This window comes from Heterocephalus glaber, unplaced genomic scaffold (genome assembly GCF_053883595.1).
Source record: "Heterocephalus glaber isolate CG9 unplaced genomic scaffold, H.glaber_assembly_v1.0 deba00001472, whole genome shotgun sequence".
NCBI classification, from domain to species: domain Eukaryota; kingdom Metazoa; phylum Chordata; class Mammalia; order Rodentia; family Bathyergidae; genus Heterocephalus; species Heterocephalus glaber.
The window spans coordinates 7380256-7393406 of NW_028258315.1; the positions used below are offsets into that span (position 1 = coordinate 7380256).

Sequence of the window (13151 nt, forward strand, 5' to 3'; positions counted from 1 at the left end):
TGAAAGTCATTAAATATTTATTGAAAGAAGGACTCTACACCCATGAGCCATGCAGCAAGACAGGCACATTCACTTTGCAATAACCTGTGGGTAAAGAACACAAATGTCTCATAATGCACATGTTGAGTCAGCATGTATGCACAGAGCCCCGCATGTAGACAAGCTGGGTCAATCCTCCCTTTCTACCTGGTTTGGCCCATCTGTATAGAGATTCCAGAAATGGCTATCCTTATTTCAATAGCTGCCTTCTTTGATTGTATTTTATTTCTTTCTACAGCTTCCCACAAAACCATTAATAATAACAACAGCAAATGTCTTTGTCTCTTTTTTTTTTTGGTACCGGGGATCAAACTCGGGTCCTTGTGCTTGTGCAGCAGGCGGCGAAACCACTGAGCTAAATCCCCGGCCTGCAAATGTCTTTTTCAACTTGAATCACTTCAAAGCTTTTGAAGCTTAAGGGACTAAGTTCTAAAAGGAAACATTACTACAGCTGCAACTCATGGTACATTCTCAGGTTCAATTAGTTGTATGTTATGTTCTAACTTTTTATTTACTTTAAGATATTTAAATGTAAGTCATTTATGCTTTACCATTAAGACACATATATCTAGCTAGATGTAGTGGTGCATGGCCGAAATCCCTGCTACTCAGGTGGTCAGGAGGCTGAGGCAGGAGAATCACAAGTCTGAGGCCAGCTTGGGCAAATTATTGAGACCCTGTCTCAGAATAAGGTAAACAGAGTGGGCTGGGGGTGTAGTTCAGTGGTAGAATGCTTGATTAGCATGCTTGGTCCCAGTAAGGAGGAGGGGGTAGAAGACCCCTTTCTATTTTTAAAAAATGAGTTCACTGAATTGCTGAGCAGGACAATGCCAGCTCCCCAGGCTGCCTGGGTCTCCTAGGCCTTCAGGGCCCCAGGCCAGTTCCACCCAGCTGTAGCCCTCAGGCCTGGGCCACCACGTGAGGCCCTGGTGGGCCACCCGTCCAAACAAATATGGCAACGTTCTGAATCTGAGAAATTAAGATTTTCTGTTCTTGAGTTACATACAAACATATAGAATTCCTCAACAAAAATAATGATAATAGCTTTTAGTTATTCAACACTTCCTGCAGGACCAGTTTTACATTCCATATATATTTTTCACTGATTAAGTACAACTCTAACTTTAGAGAAATAAAATACATATTTTGATCAACAGCTATACTTTCAGCATGGTTCTTGGATTTATCAAAAAGCTAATACTGGGCCAGGGATTTAGGTCAGTGGTTCCACCCCCTGCCTCGAAAGTGCAAGGTCCTGAGTTCAATCCCCAGTACTAAAAAAAAAAAAAAGCTAATATGCGTGTTATGTATATATTTATTTTCGTGATGCATCCCACACAAAATCAGAAGTCTCTGGGTCCTTTGTTTAAATTCACAACTACCTCAAAATTCATTTTAAGAGAGAAAGTACAAGGGTTAGATCTTAAAAGACCAGTGTTCTTTTTTCATCTGGGATTTAATTTGTTTTTTTGTTTGTTTTTCTTTTGGTACCAGGGATCAAACTCAGGACCCTGCACTTTTGAGGCAGGCGTGGTGCCACTAAGCTAAATCCCTGGCCCATCTGGTTTTTAATTTCAAAGGACTTCAAGGTTCGTCTTTTTGAAGGTGGCTGGTGGTAGGAAGAACCTGCCCACTTTGCCTGGAGAGAAGGAAAATGTCTTGCAGGGGAAATAAAATGTGAAGTTCATGACAATTGTGATGCCTCATTAAAGGCCTGATAGCCAGTAATCCCAGCACTCTAACACGCTGAGGCACAAGGATCAAAAGTCCAAGCCCAGCTTAGGCAACTTCGTGATTTAAAATAAAAAATAAAGACAGGGCTGGAGATGTAGCTCAGTGTGAAGGTCTGAGTCCAAAACACACATACAAGGAAAGCCCCGATCACATGGTGTTCTAGGAAAATATTTAGAAGTCACCTGCATTCACTTGTTTATGTTGAAGTGGAATATGTTTGATTTTTCACCAGAAGAAATTATAAAAAGTTAAATTTTTGGAATGTAAAACTTTAGTATTTATATGGGTTTTAATATATCTTGGAGTAGAATATTTAGTAACAATTCCTGGAATAGTTGACAAAAATGACTAGTGTTTACTCTTTAGTCTTATTTAATCTAAATCTTTTCTATTTCTTTAAAAAATATCTGGCATTTAAAAATGAAAGGAAAAAGCCTGGTGTAGTGGCACACACCTGTTATCCCAGCACTTGGGAAGCTGAGGCAGAAGGATCTCAGTGAGTTCCAGTGGCCTGGCAAAGCCAGCCTGAACTACATAGTGAGATCCTGTCTCAAAGAACAAAAAATACACACATACACACAAAGAAGAAAAACATTTCATAAGTGACAGAATTCCTGAACAGCTAGTTCTTGTTTACATATGGAAAAAGGATGGAGAGGGCCGGGGATTTAGCTCAGTGGCTCCGCTGCCTGCCTTGCAAGCACAAGGTTCCGAGTTCAATTCCCGGTACCAAAAAAAAAAAAAAAAAAGAAAAAGAAAAAGGATGGAGAGAAATACTACAGATAGATGAACCCCACGGCTAACACGCTGCTTTATTTCAATTAATATTTTAGGCATCATTTCAACCTTTCCCCCACCGAGGAACACCAGAAGGTAGAAGGCTGGTTGAGCCCCATCTTCTTGGTTTGGCTGCCAGTGGCAGGATGCGAGAAAAGGAGTCGGAGCAAGAATCAAAATGATTCATAAAGCCACTTCCCACTGTGGTAAGTCCTGAGGGGTCAAGGATTCATAGAATAAGGTGCCCTCGTAGCTCAACTACCAGAAATGCTGGGTCTCAGTGGAGGGCGACCCCTATTGATTGCTCCCTTCTTCCACAAAGCTGTGTCACAAATAAGCCGCGGTAGCTGGGCATGCTGGTGCACACCTGTAATCCCAGCACTCTGGGATGCCGAGGCGGCAGGATCAGAAGTTCAAACCCAGCCTGGGTACCCAATGACTTAGCAAGACCCTGTCTCAAAAAAAAAAAATAAAAGGCCATGGTGTTCATGAAACACATCTGGGTGGGACAGGGGCATCGGTAGCTCTATCTTCTAACAGGAAGGTCTAGCTTTGGCCTTATTCTCAAAACTAACACTACTTAGAATTCACTGAAATGCTTCTGAGACAATGCTTGCACCAGAAGAGCTCCAGCTGGGCTACGAGACGTGTGGGCGGAGAATGTAATGCCACAACAGGTGCCAACGCGTCAAGGGCACCATGCATGCACACGAGAGGAAGCAAGTCAGTTCCTCAGAGACAAAGGAAGGACAGAGGAGAAGGAGAGCTGGGGAAGAATGTAACAGGTAAAGGAGCCGCTTGGGCAATAACAGGCACAACACTAACACAGCGTGGTTAGAAATCTGCAGGTGGTTAGATACCGCAGACGTGGACAATGAGAAGGGCAACTGTGGGAGGGGGGGAGCCTCACCCCAAGGATGGGCTACGGGGAGCAAACAGGAGGCAGAAACACCAGGAGGCGCTAATTACCAAAGATCAGAGGAAACACGAGGCGGGCTTGAAAGGAAGGTGAGGAGACCCAAACAAGAAAAGTTTCAGGTCAAATAGGACAAGGAGGCAGAAGAGGCCAGCCCTTGAGGATGGAGAGGGCAGCTGGATCACTGCGGAAGTAACTTCAGGAACATGGCTGCGTCTTACGTTATTGTCAAGTCACCTGGAAATATAACAGTCTTTTTTATCATGTTTATCAAGACAACCTACCGAGGTCGTGGACTTCGGATGATTTTCTGATCTTGGTCTGTAGGAAAGAGGAAGAAATTAAAAAGTGAGAGAAGACTAAAAAATAGTGAACAGGTGAAAAAATACGCCACCACTTAGCACATCCCTCCCTCACTTTCAAGGAGAATTATTATCTAGGAGAGAACGATGAGGCCCCCAAAGATTAAGATAGAACTTTTGTTTTGTAATACTGGAATCAAATCCAGGATTTGCTTGTGCTACGAAAGTGCTCTATCGGGGAGCTTCCTCTCCAGACCTTTTCTTTCCTTTTTTTAAATTTTAAAATAGGATCTCAGTAACCTGCCTAGACTGGCCTTGAACTTGCAGTCATCTCACCTCGGCCTCCCAAGTAGCTGGGAAGACAAAGCTTTTTTGATATGTAATATGTGGATCATTCTCAATGCACTTGAATAAAAATCCTGAGTCTTATTACATTTAACGTCACCACAGATGCATTTAGGAAAAAGCCTGTGACCTGGGGACCTCGTGAATTTCCGTGAAAGTGGTGAAGACCAGAGGGAAGAGTCAGATGTCTGAGACTGTCAACATGCTGCCTTTTAGATCCCGAATCTGCACAATTTCCATATGAAAGACGAATGCCCAGGAGGCAACGGCACCGAGGCTCTGGAGGCTGAGGCAGTCTGAAGCCTGTTCACTGGTGAAAGCACCAGGGTGGTCTATTCAGCTGCAGGCTTCCAGGATCACTGTGGCTGCAGGCAGCAAGTCTTAGGTTTCCTAACAAAAGGCCTTGAGAGCTGGAAAGGGATCCAGAGGTCACTGTCCCACATAGCCATCTTGCCTCAAGGCCAGTCTGTATCTGTACAACTGGGGCTCAAATCCCCCCGGGGCCTCACGTGTAACTAAACAAATGTCTCAGCTGGTGAAACACGTACACTTACTTACATATGAATGTTATTAATTAAAATAATACTAAAAAATTCCATTGTTTCTCTCCACGATGTAGAAGATCCACATTCAGCTAAAATCAGCATTTACTGAGCAATTGTGATATGGCAGGCATTAGATTACACCACGTTCTTTTTTCTCTTTTTTGTACGAGGAATTGAACCCAGGACCTTTGAACTGCGCTACATCCCTAACACCTTTAAATTTTTTTAAATTTTGAGACAGGGTCTCACTAAGTTGTTCAATTGCCCCAGCTGGGCTTGAACTGGAGACCCTTTTGCCTCAGCCTTCCAGAGCGCTGGGATATAGGTGTGAGCCACTGCAGCTGGCTCACATTCTTTCATATTAGGCTAAGGCTATAACTCAGTATGGAGTGCTTGTCTAGAGGGCTGGAGACCCTGAATTCGATCTCCAGCATTGTATAAAGAAAAGAAGAGGAAGAAAGGAAGGGAAGGAGGAGGGAGGGAAACATTAACCCATCACAAGAAACAGTTTGTCTGCTCAGGGATTTTGATTTTCAAAACACAGCTATATTAGGGGCCGGGGATTTAGCTCAGTGGTTCCGCCGCCTGCCTGGCAAGCGCAAGGTCCCAAGTTCGATCCCCAGTACCAAAAAAACCCAAAACAAATACAATGTGGTTCGCACCTAGCATGAAACACTATTCAGCCCTGAAGAGTGAAATTCTGACATTTGCAGCAGAGTGGACGGGACTGGAGATCATTATGTTAAGTGAAATAAGGCAGGCTCAGAAGACAAAGACCACATGATCCTACTCACACATGAGAAAGCAGGTTCTCACAGAAGCTGAGAGAAGGGGGTGACAGGCTGGGAGAGCCTGATCGGTGGGTACCACGTCACAGGAGAAAGAAGCTGTGGCTAGTTATTATCACGTGGTATGGTGACTGGAGGTAATGCATGGCATGTTTCAAAAAGCTAGATGGAGGCATAAGGACCCGAGTTCGATCCCTGGTACCAAAAAAAAAAAAGCTAGAAGGATTGTAAATATTTTCACCAAAGAAGTACAAATGTTTGAGGAGATGTGTCTACCCTAACTTAAACATTGCAGACATGGCACCCCATAAATATGTACAATTTTTAATGTCTTCATTTATAAGTTCAAAAAATAAATGTAAAGGCCTGGGAACGTAGCTTAGTGGTAGAGTCCTTGCCTAGCATGTGTGATATGAGGCCCCGGGCTCAGTTTCTAGCATCACAAAAATAAATTAAGAGCAAGCGCAAGGTCCTGAGTTCTATCCTTGACACAAAAAAAAAAAATTAAGAAAAAATAATGTAATGCAACTTTAATTTTTGTCTCCTACTTCTACTCTAAGCCTTTTTATTCAAGCTTTAGCTTTTTTTTGGTACCAGGGATTGAACTCAGGTCCTTGCGCTTGCGCAGCAGGCGGCGAAACCACTGAGCTAAATCCCCGGCCCCAAGCTTTGCTTTTGTAGTGAATGAATAGGCAGCCGGCCCAGGAGTTTTTGGTCATTCTAAGTCACAGGCCTCTTGGGGAGGCCCAGTCTCAGTCCTAATCAATCCCTTTATCTTCAGGCAGAAGCAGGACTTCACTGTCAGGACCGGAGAAGTGCGGCCTCACTGGCCTCCTGTGTGAGCACAAAGGAGGAAGACTGCACTCGGGGGACCGCATAGTGCACGTTAGGGAAAGGTTAAGACAGCTGAGGTTAGGTTGTTTACCTGAGAATGTGCTAGCGGATATTGGAAAGCAGGTGAATCTCGTGTTACTCAGATTGCTCACGCCCGTGTGGTGAGCCAGCGGCTCAGGCTTCTCTGCCTACTAGAGGTGAGCGCCCCCTGGCGCCCGCATGCTGAGCTGACTCCGTGTCTGTCGTTCATCCTTTCTTCCACAGTTGGCACCCTGGAGGAGGATGAGACCAGGGTCGCAGGTGGAATCCCTGGTGCGGAGGGTGGGTTCGTCCCACCCGTGTCACCTCCTTCTCTACGTTGCGGGAGCCCCAGGAGAAGGAAAGCACAGGTCTCCCTCAGCTGGGGCTCGCGGAGCTCGGCCTGGCAAAGGGTTGATGCTCCTCCTTCTTTTTAGCCGGTGATTGCTGGGAAGCTCCAGCCCGCCATGTCCCTTCCTCGGCCTCGGGATTCTCCATCAGCTTCCTGTCTGGGTCTCTCTCCCAGTTTTGTGTGGCTGGCTGCCCTCCAGGCTGCCTTGGGCAGAGCCACGAAAGCCAGGGCTCCCGTGCACGGTCACAGGAATGACAATGTCCGGCTCTTGTCAATGTCCCCCGCTCTCGGGGGAAGTGCATGGGGCTGCCACCCCTGCCGGGCCTCTTCACGCTGCCGCAGCTCGCTGCAGTTTCTGCCCCATGTAGGCGAGTAGGGGCTGTTTCCCATATTCCCGGAAACCCCTCACGAGGACTTAGGTAGAATTACTTGGAGATGGGAGCTCAGGACACAGGAGAGTCAAAGAGGTCTCTTGGCCAATCCTTCTGACGCTCCACACTTTTAGACTTACATCTGGCCAAGGGATAGTCACGGATTGGGTTCCTTGAAATCATTTCTTTCAGAAAACTTGCTCTTGGAGAATGAGGAGCCCAAGGTGCCGCTGGGCCTCTGTGAGTGCCCCCATCGCTTCAGCAAGGGGCCCAACAGCACCGGCTAGGACGGCCCACTTGAGTCACTCCCCGGCCCCCGCCCAAGTGCATCCAGATGGAGCGCCACGTGATGCAGCCAACCCCATCAGCCCCCAACCCGACTCACTGCCCCTGGACAACAGGGCGGCCCACCTCATGCCCAGGGAGGTGTGGATGGCCGTCTTCAGCTACCTCAGCCCCCAAGACCTATGTGCCTACATGTGGGTCTGCAGGACCTGGAACCCCTGGTGCTGCCATACGCAGTTGTGGACCCCTGAATCACTTCGAGTCTGTCACACCCCTGATGCTGAGAGGCATCATCTGGCGCCAGCCCATCTCCCTCAACCTCAGCTGGACCACCATCTCTAAGAAGCCCCTGAGCTGGCTCATCAGCCGGCTGCCTAAGCTCCAAGGCCTGGTGCTGGTGAGCTGCTCCTGGATCGAGGTCTCCGAGCTCTGTAGCTCTAGGTGTCCAATGCTCTGGATCCTGGACATGCAGTGGGTAGGAGGGCTCAAGGACGCCCATATGCCAGACCTCCTGTCCCCACCCACAGAAAACAGGGCGGGTCAGATGGACAATCGGAGTAAGTTCAGGAACGTCGTGGAGCTGCACCTGGTGGGCCTGGACATCACTGAGGCTGCCCTGCGGCTCATCGCCCGCCACATGCTCCTGCTCTCCAAGCTGCACCTCGGTTACTGTCACCACGTCACGGACCAGTCCGTCAACCTGCTCACCGCGGTGGGCGCCACCACAAGGGACTTTCTGTCCGAGGTCATCCTGTCAGACTGCAGTAGGGTCACTGATCAGTGCCTGGCCTTCTTCCAATAGCGTGGGAACATCTGCCTCATTGACCAGGTCCTGCAAGCGAGTCACCAAGGAAGGCTCTGAGCAGTTCATTGCTGAGATGGCCTCGAGTGTCCAGTTCGGGCAAGTGGAAGAAAAACTTCTGCAAAAGCTGAGTTAGTCCAATGACAAGGTGTAAATATGGGGCAGGGTGGGGGCAGGAAAGACTTTACAGCCACAGAGGGCTCTGTTCCCCACTGGAGCTCGGATGGGGACTGCAGGCGACAATGACTCCGTGAGCAGGCCTTGCCCAGGGGAAGCAGCTGCTCGTGGCCACCGCGCTGCTGTCCCGACCACAGAAGAGGAGAGCTTTCATGGGCGTGGGGCTGGTGGTGTTTTGTTTGGACACCCAGTCCTTGCAAGGTCAAGCGTTTTAGTGTCAACGTAATGTGGACCACACGAAGCCACATCTGCTGCCATCCCAACACATTTTGTTTGGTTTTTTTATGTCTTACATTATGCAGAACTATTTTTGTACAAATTGTTTAAAGTTTATTTATGCAAGATTGAAAAAAAAAGTTAGGGCTGGGAATTTAGCTGAGCGGCACCGCGCCTACCTCACAAGTACAAGGTCCTGAGTTCAATTCCTGGTACCAAAAAAAGTTATTTATGCAAGATAAAAAAAATAAATTTGCCCTCACTTTGGGAACTGGTAACTGTTTTATCAGCACCTGCAGAACCGGGATCCAGCAGTCCCACTCCCTGGTATAATAGTGAGGAAGAGGCCACCTGAACATGGGACTATGTTCTTAATCAGCCCTGTGGGTTTGTACATAATCCTTGTAGCACTGGACTGCAAGACCATCTGGGACTTCCGAAGTAACACATTTTAGCACAGTGTGGTGGGGCACACCTATAATCCCAGCACTTGGGAGGCTGAGGCAGGAGGATCACAGTTCAAGGCCAATAAAACCAAAATAAAATAACAGATTTTAAGATTTAATTTTAGTGGGCTAGGGATTTAGCTCAGTGGCACTGTGCCTGCCTCAAAAGTGGAAGGTCTGGAGTTCAATCCCCGGAACGGGGATAGAGGGTGGGTTTAATTTTAGTGTAGCTGGGCATGATGGCACACGCCTGCAATGTCAGAATTCGGGCTGAGGCAGGAGGGTTGCCATGGGTTCAAGGGCAGCCTGAACTACACAGTGAGACCCTGTCTCAAAAAAGAAAAGAAAAAACAAGAATTTAATCTTGCTAAAAGAAGGTCTTGTCATAAAAAATGTAGCAGGACAAGCAGTTCTGTCATGAACAAAACATTAGCTCATACTCTTAACAGTATCTTCCTTAGCAGTGATTACATGATCCATCAGGGCAGGCAGCCTGGCTTTCCAATTCGTGCTGTAGAGAAAATGTTTATCAAGCAACTATTTATGCTAAGCAAAGTGCCAAGTGCTTTCATATAATTTATCTTAAATTGAAATAGGGAAAAGTTTAAAATACATTATTATGTATACAGACTTTTTCAAGACAGAGTCTCACTTTATAGTTCGGGCTGGCCTCGAATTCCCGGCAATTCTCCTCCCTCAGCCTCCTTGAGGGCTAGGACTACAGGCATGTGCCACCACGCCTGGCAAAACACTTATTTTTTAAAAAGGAAGGAAAATTTACCTTGGTTTTCTGGCTCTCTCTGTGGGCCTTCTAATTAAATCTTCCAAATACTTATTTCTCTCTTCCAAACTGAAAGAAAACAACTGCATTTTATGACTGAAAAGGATTTTGCCAGGTGAATACCTTAGAGAGTCATTGGAGGATTTGCTAAATTCAAACGGGAATCCAGCTATTCTCTATACCTCATCCAGCCAGCTCACCACATAAGGACTTGGGGTTCTTCTCTAATGATTCGAATTATTTCCCCTTTGGAGATTCCCGAAGAAGAAACGCAGCAGGTCTTACCGCAGCAAATATAAAACAGGACACTCAGATATTCTCTGGGCTTGCGCGGTGCGGGGAGAGCGGGTCCCTCCGTGCGCGTGGACCCAGCAGCGCCCTGGGGTCAGCTTGGCAGGAACGCAGCCCGGAGCTCGCGCTGCTCTGCCCTAGGAAGGCCTGTTGGATCACAGGCGAGACTGACGGGGGCTGTGTGGCTTTTAGCCCGAGAGGCGCCAGAGGCCCCTCGCTGCCCTCGGAGGGCACTCGGTGAAGACCGTTTCCTCCCCAACGCGTTTCCCATTCAGGGAGGGAGAGTGAGTCTCCTTCGGGGCTGCAGGCGCCGCAGCGTAGGTGGCTTAGGACGACAGGCGCCAGTTCTCTGGCGGCCTGGAAAGTCCTGAGCCCAAAGTCAGTTTGGCTGGGCTGAAATGTGCGGGCGGGGCTGTGCCGCCCCCGCTGGCTTTCGAGGAGAGCCCTGTGCGCCCTCGTCGGGCTCCTGCGGCCTTGGCTCGGCCTCACAGCACCTTTCACCCCGCTTCCCCCCACACTGCCTCTTCAGTCATCAGATTCTCTGCCTCCGATCTATTAGGACGCGTGGGACTGCGTTCAGGGCCCACCCAGATATCCAAGAAAATCTCCTCATCTCAAGATCCCAGTGCAATCGTATCCGCAAAGTCTCTTTGCCATTCACTGGGTCTTGCTTGGGGTTAGGACTGGGATCTCCTTGGGGGCCACTCTGCAGGCCCCTGCAGAAGGTACATGGAGCCCCCCCAGAGGAGATGAGGTTCTGCTCCAGAGGGTGCAAATGAAATCACCTGCGGAAGGCTCAGGCAGGTGTGAAAGGAGCAGAGACACCTGGATGGTAAGTCCCACAAACCACAGCACAACCCCCTAGATCCCAGGGGAAAGAAGGGGCTACGCTATGTGGGATGCTGTTAGCAACCTCAGGTCTTCTTGTTTTTAAAGGGGAGACAGAAATTGAAATTTTTTGCCTGGGTATAGTGGTGCATGCCTGTGATCCCAGCACTTGGGAGGCTGAGGCAGGAGAGCTTATGAGTTCGAGGCCAGCCTGAACTAGATAGCGAAACCCTGTTTCAAAAAAACAAAAATTGAAAATTGAGAATTTTTATATAGGATATCTTCCTTTTAACATTTTGTCAATTCTGGGCTGGGGATTTAGCTCAGTGGTTATGCTGCCTGCCCTGCAAGTGCAAGGACCCGAATTCGATCCCCAGTACCAAAAAAAAAAAAAGGAAATTAAAATTTTGTCAATTTTAAAATATTTTAAACATTACATGAACAAAATAGAACACATGTGCCCCAGAATATTGCTTATAGGTTGTCATTTTGAAACCTACACCACTTTGTCCAGAGATATCAGCCTTTTGCTTTCAAAGGATACATTAGTCATTTTCTCATCACTGGGACAAAAAATCTGACACCTACAACTTAAAGGAGAGAGGTTTATCTTGGCTCAGGATTTTAGAGGACTTAGTCCATGACTGGCTGGGTTCAAGGGAGAAATGGCATGGTCAAAGGGTATGGCGGGAGAATGCTGCCCAACTCATCGAAGCCTGGAGGCAGAGAAAAGGGAAGACCCAGGGAGAAGGATACAGACATTCCTCGTTTAACAACCTACCTGTTTAACAACTGTTTGAACTTACCACCCATCTTTTTCTGTACAGTTCTCTACATATTTATAGACCCCCAATGTGTTTTTTGTAAAGTGCATCTTGTTTATACAGTACTGTAATTTTTGCTGGCTGTACTGTCCAGCACAGTGCTATAGTTTTATGTTATAATTACATTACTGCATGTAAGAGTTATGCAAATTAAAAAAAAGGGAAGTTGGAGATTCCTTTGATCATTTCTTTGTTCTGAATATTGTACAGAATTCCTCATTTAGCAACCAGTTCATTGAATAACCTAGTCCACCTGATTTGGTCATTAAAGGAGGAATGTTGGCCCAGGATTTAGCTCAATGGTTTCACTGCCTGCTGTGCAAGTGCAAGGACCTGAGTTCGATCCCCGGTACCAAAAAAAACCCAATAGAAAATAAAGGAGGAATGTCTGTAAACCCTTCCAGGTCATACACCCAGTGACCTGTCCCTTCCGACCAAGCCTCATCTCTGAACACATGAGATTTTTGGGGACTTTAGGTCCAAACCATAACTCAGGAGAGAGTGAATGCACCTCTCGGGAAACGGCATTTGGACAGATTTGGAGGATGGCAGGGGACAACTGGGATGAAGAGCTTGGGCATTCCACGTGGGACAACATGTACAAAACTCAGGAGCCAAAGGGAATGTGGGACACTTGAGAAACTCGATCCCCAGTGTGGCTAAAAGCAAGCTGAGGGATGGCAAATGGCACTGGAAAGGCAGGCAGGAGCCTGATCATGAAGAAACTTGTAGGCCATGTCAAGAATTTCTGACTAGGGCTGGGGATTTAGCTCAATGGTTCCGCCGCCTGCCTCGCAAGCGCAAGGACCCGAGTTCGATCCCCAGTACCAAACAACAACAACAAAAAGAATTTCTGATAAATAAAGTGCAAAATAGAAGAGAGATAAATAGGAAGTAGGGAGAAGTTCAAACACTGCCCCAAATTATCTATTCTGTTGTTTCAAAAATATTTTTTTTTTGGTACCAGGGATCAAACTCGGGTCCTTGAGCTTGCGCAGTACGTGGCAAAACCACTGAGCTAAATCCCTGGCCCTTCAAAAATATTTTTAAAAATATTTTAATGTATATGCTGATTTGTTTCATTTGTATTATAAGTATATCTTGGTTCATTGAAAAAAAGGTTTTATGTTACTTGGTTCTTTGTAAGAATCTTTGGTCTTCGTCTTGTACTCTGAGTAACTACTCTGAAGTTAATGACAGTGTATTAACTATTACTATTCTCTTATTATTTTGTTATGAAATTTTGTTTTATTTTTTCATTAAATGAAACAAATGAATTTCTGATCAGAAAGTGCCAGAGGGCTCTCTTTCCATGAGGTAGGCAGCTGACCTGCCAAGGCCTCAGGGTAGATGCCATGACCATGTGTTCCTGTCAACAGTCTCAGCTGAGGAGCTTTACTGAGGGAAGATGGATTTTGTCACGGAGCGCTCTTCAGCATCTTTTCCTGCCTTGGGAATGTGAGGCTGGGAGCTGGCGGGT

At 46.9% G+C, this 13151-nt stretch overlaps 1 protein-coding gene and 1 pseudogene across 1 annotated transcript in view; one reads left to right on the forward strand and one right to left on the reverse strand.

Moving 5' to 3' along the window:
• LOC147826176 (cancer-associated gene 1 protein homolog) overlaps nucleotides 1-13151 on the reverse strand; it is a 21540-nt gene continuing 8389 nt past the window's right edge. The window contains exons 7-9 of the mRNA XM_087182556.1: nucleotides 9729-9797; nucleotides 6372-6552; nucleotides 1-3787 (exon numbers count right to left, since the gene is read on the reverse strand). Coding sequence (XP_087038682.1) covers nucleotides 6429-6552; nucleotides 9729-9797 — 193 coding nt within the window. The 3' untranslated portion in view covers nucleotides 1-3787; nucleotides 6372-6428. The remainder of the gene's footprint in view (nucleotides 3788-6371; nucleotides 6553-9728; nucleotides 9798-13151) is intronic.
• On the forward strand, nucleotides 6951-9407 carry LOC110349815 (lysine-specific demethylase 2B pseudogene; annotated as a pseudogene).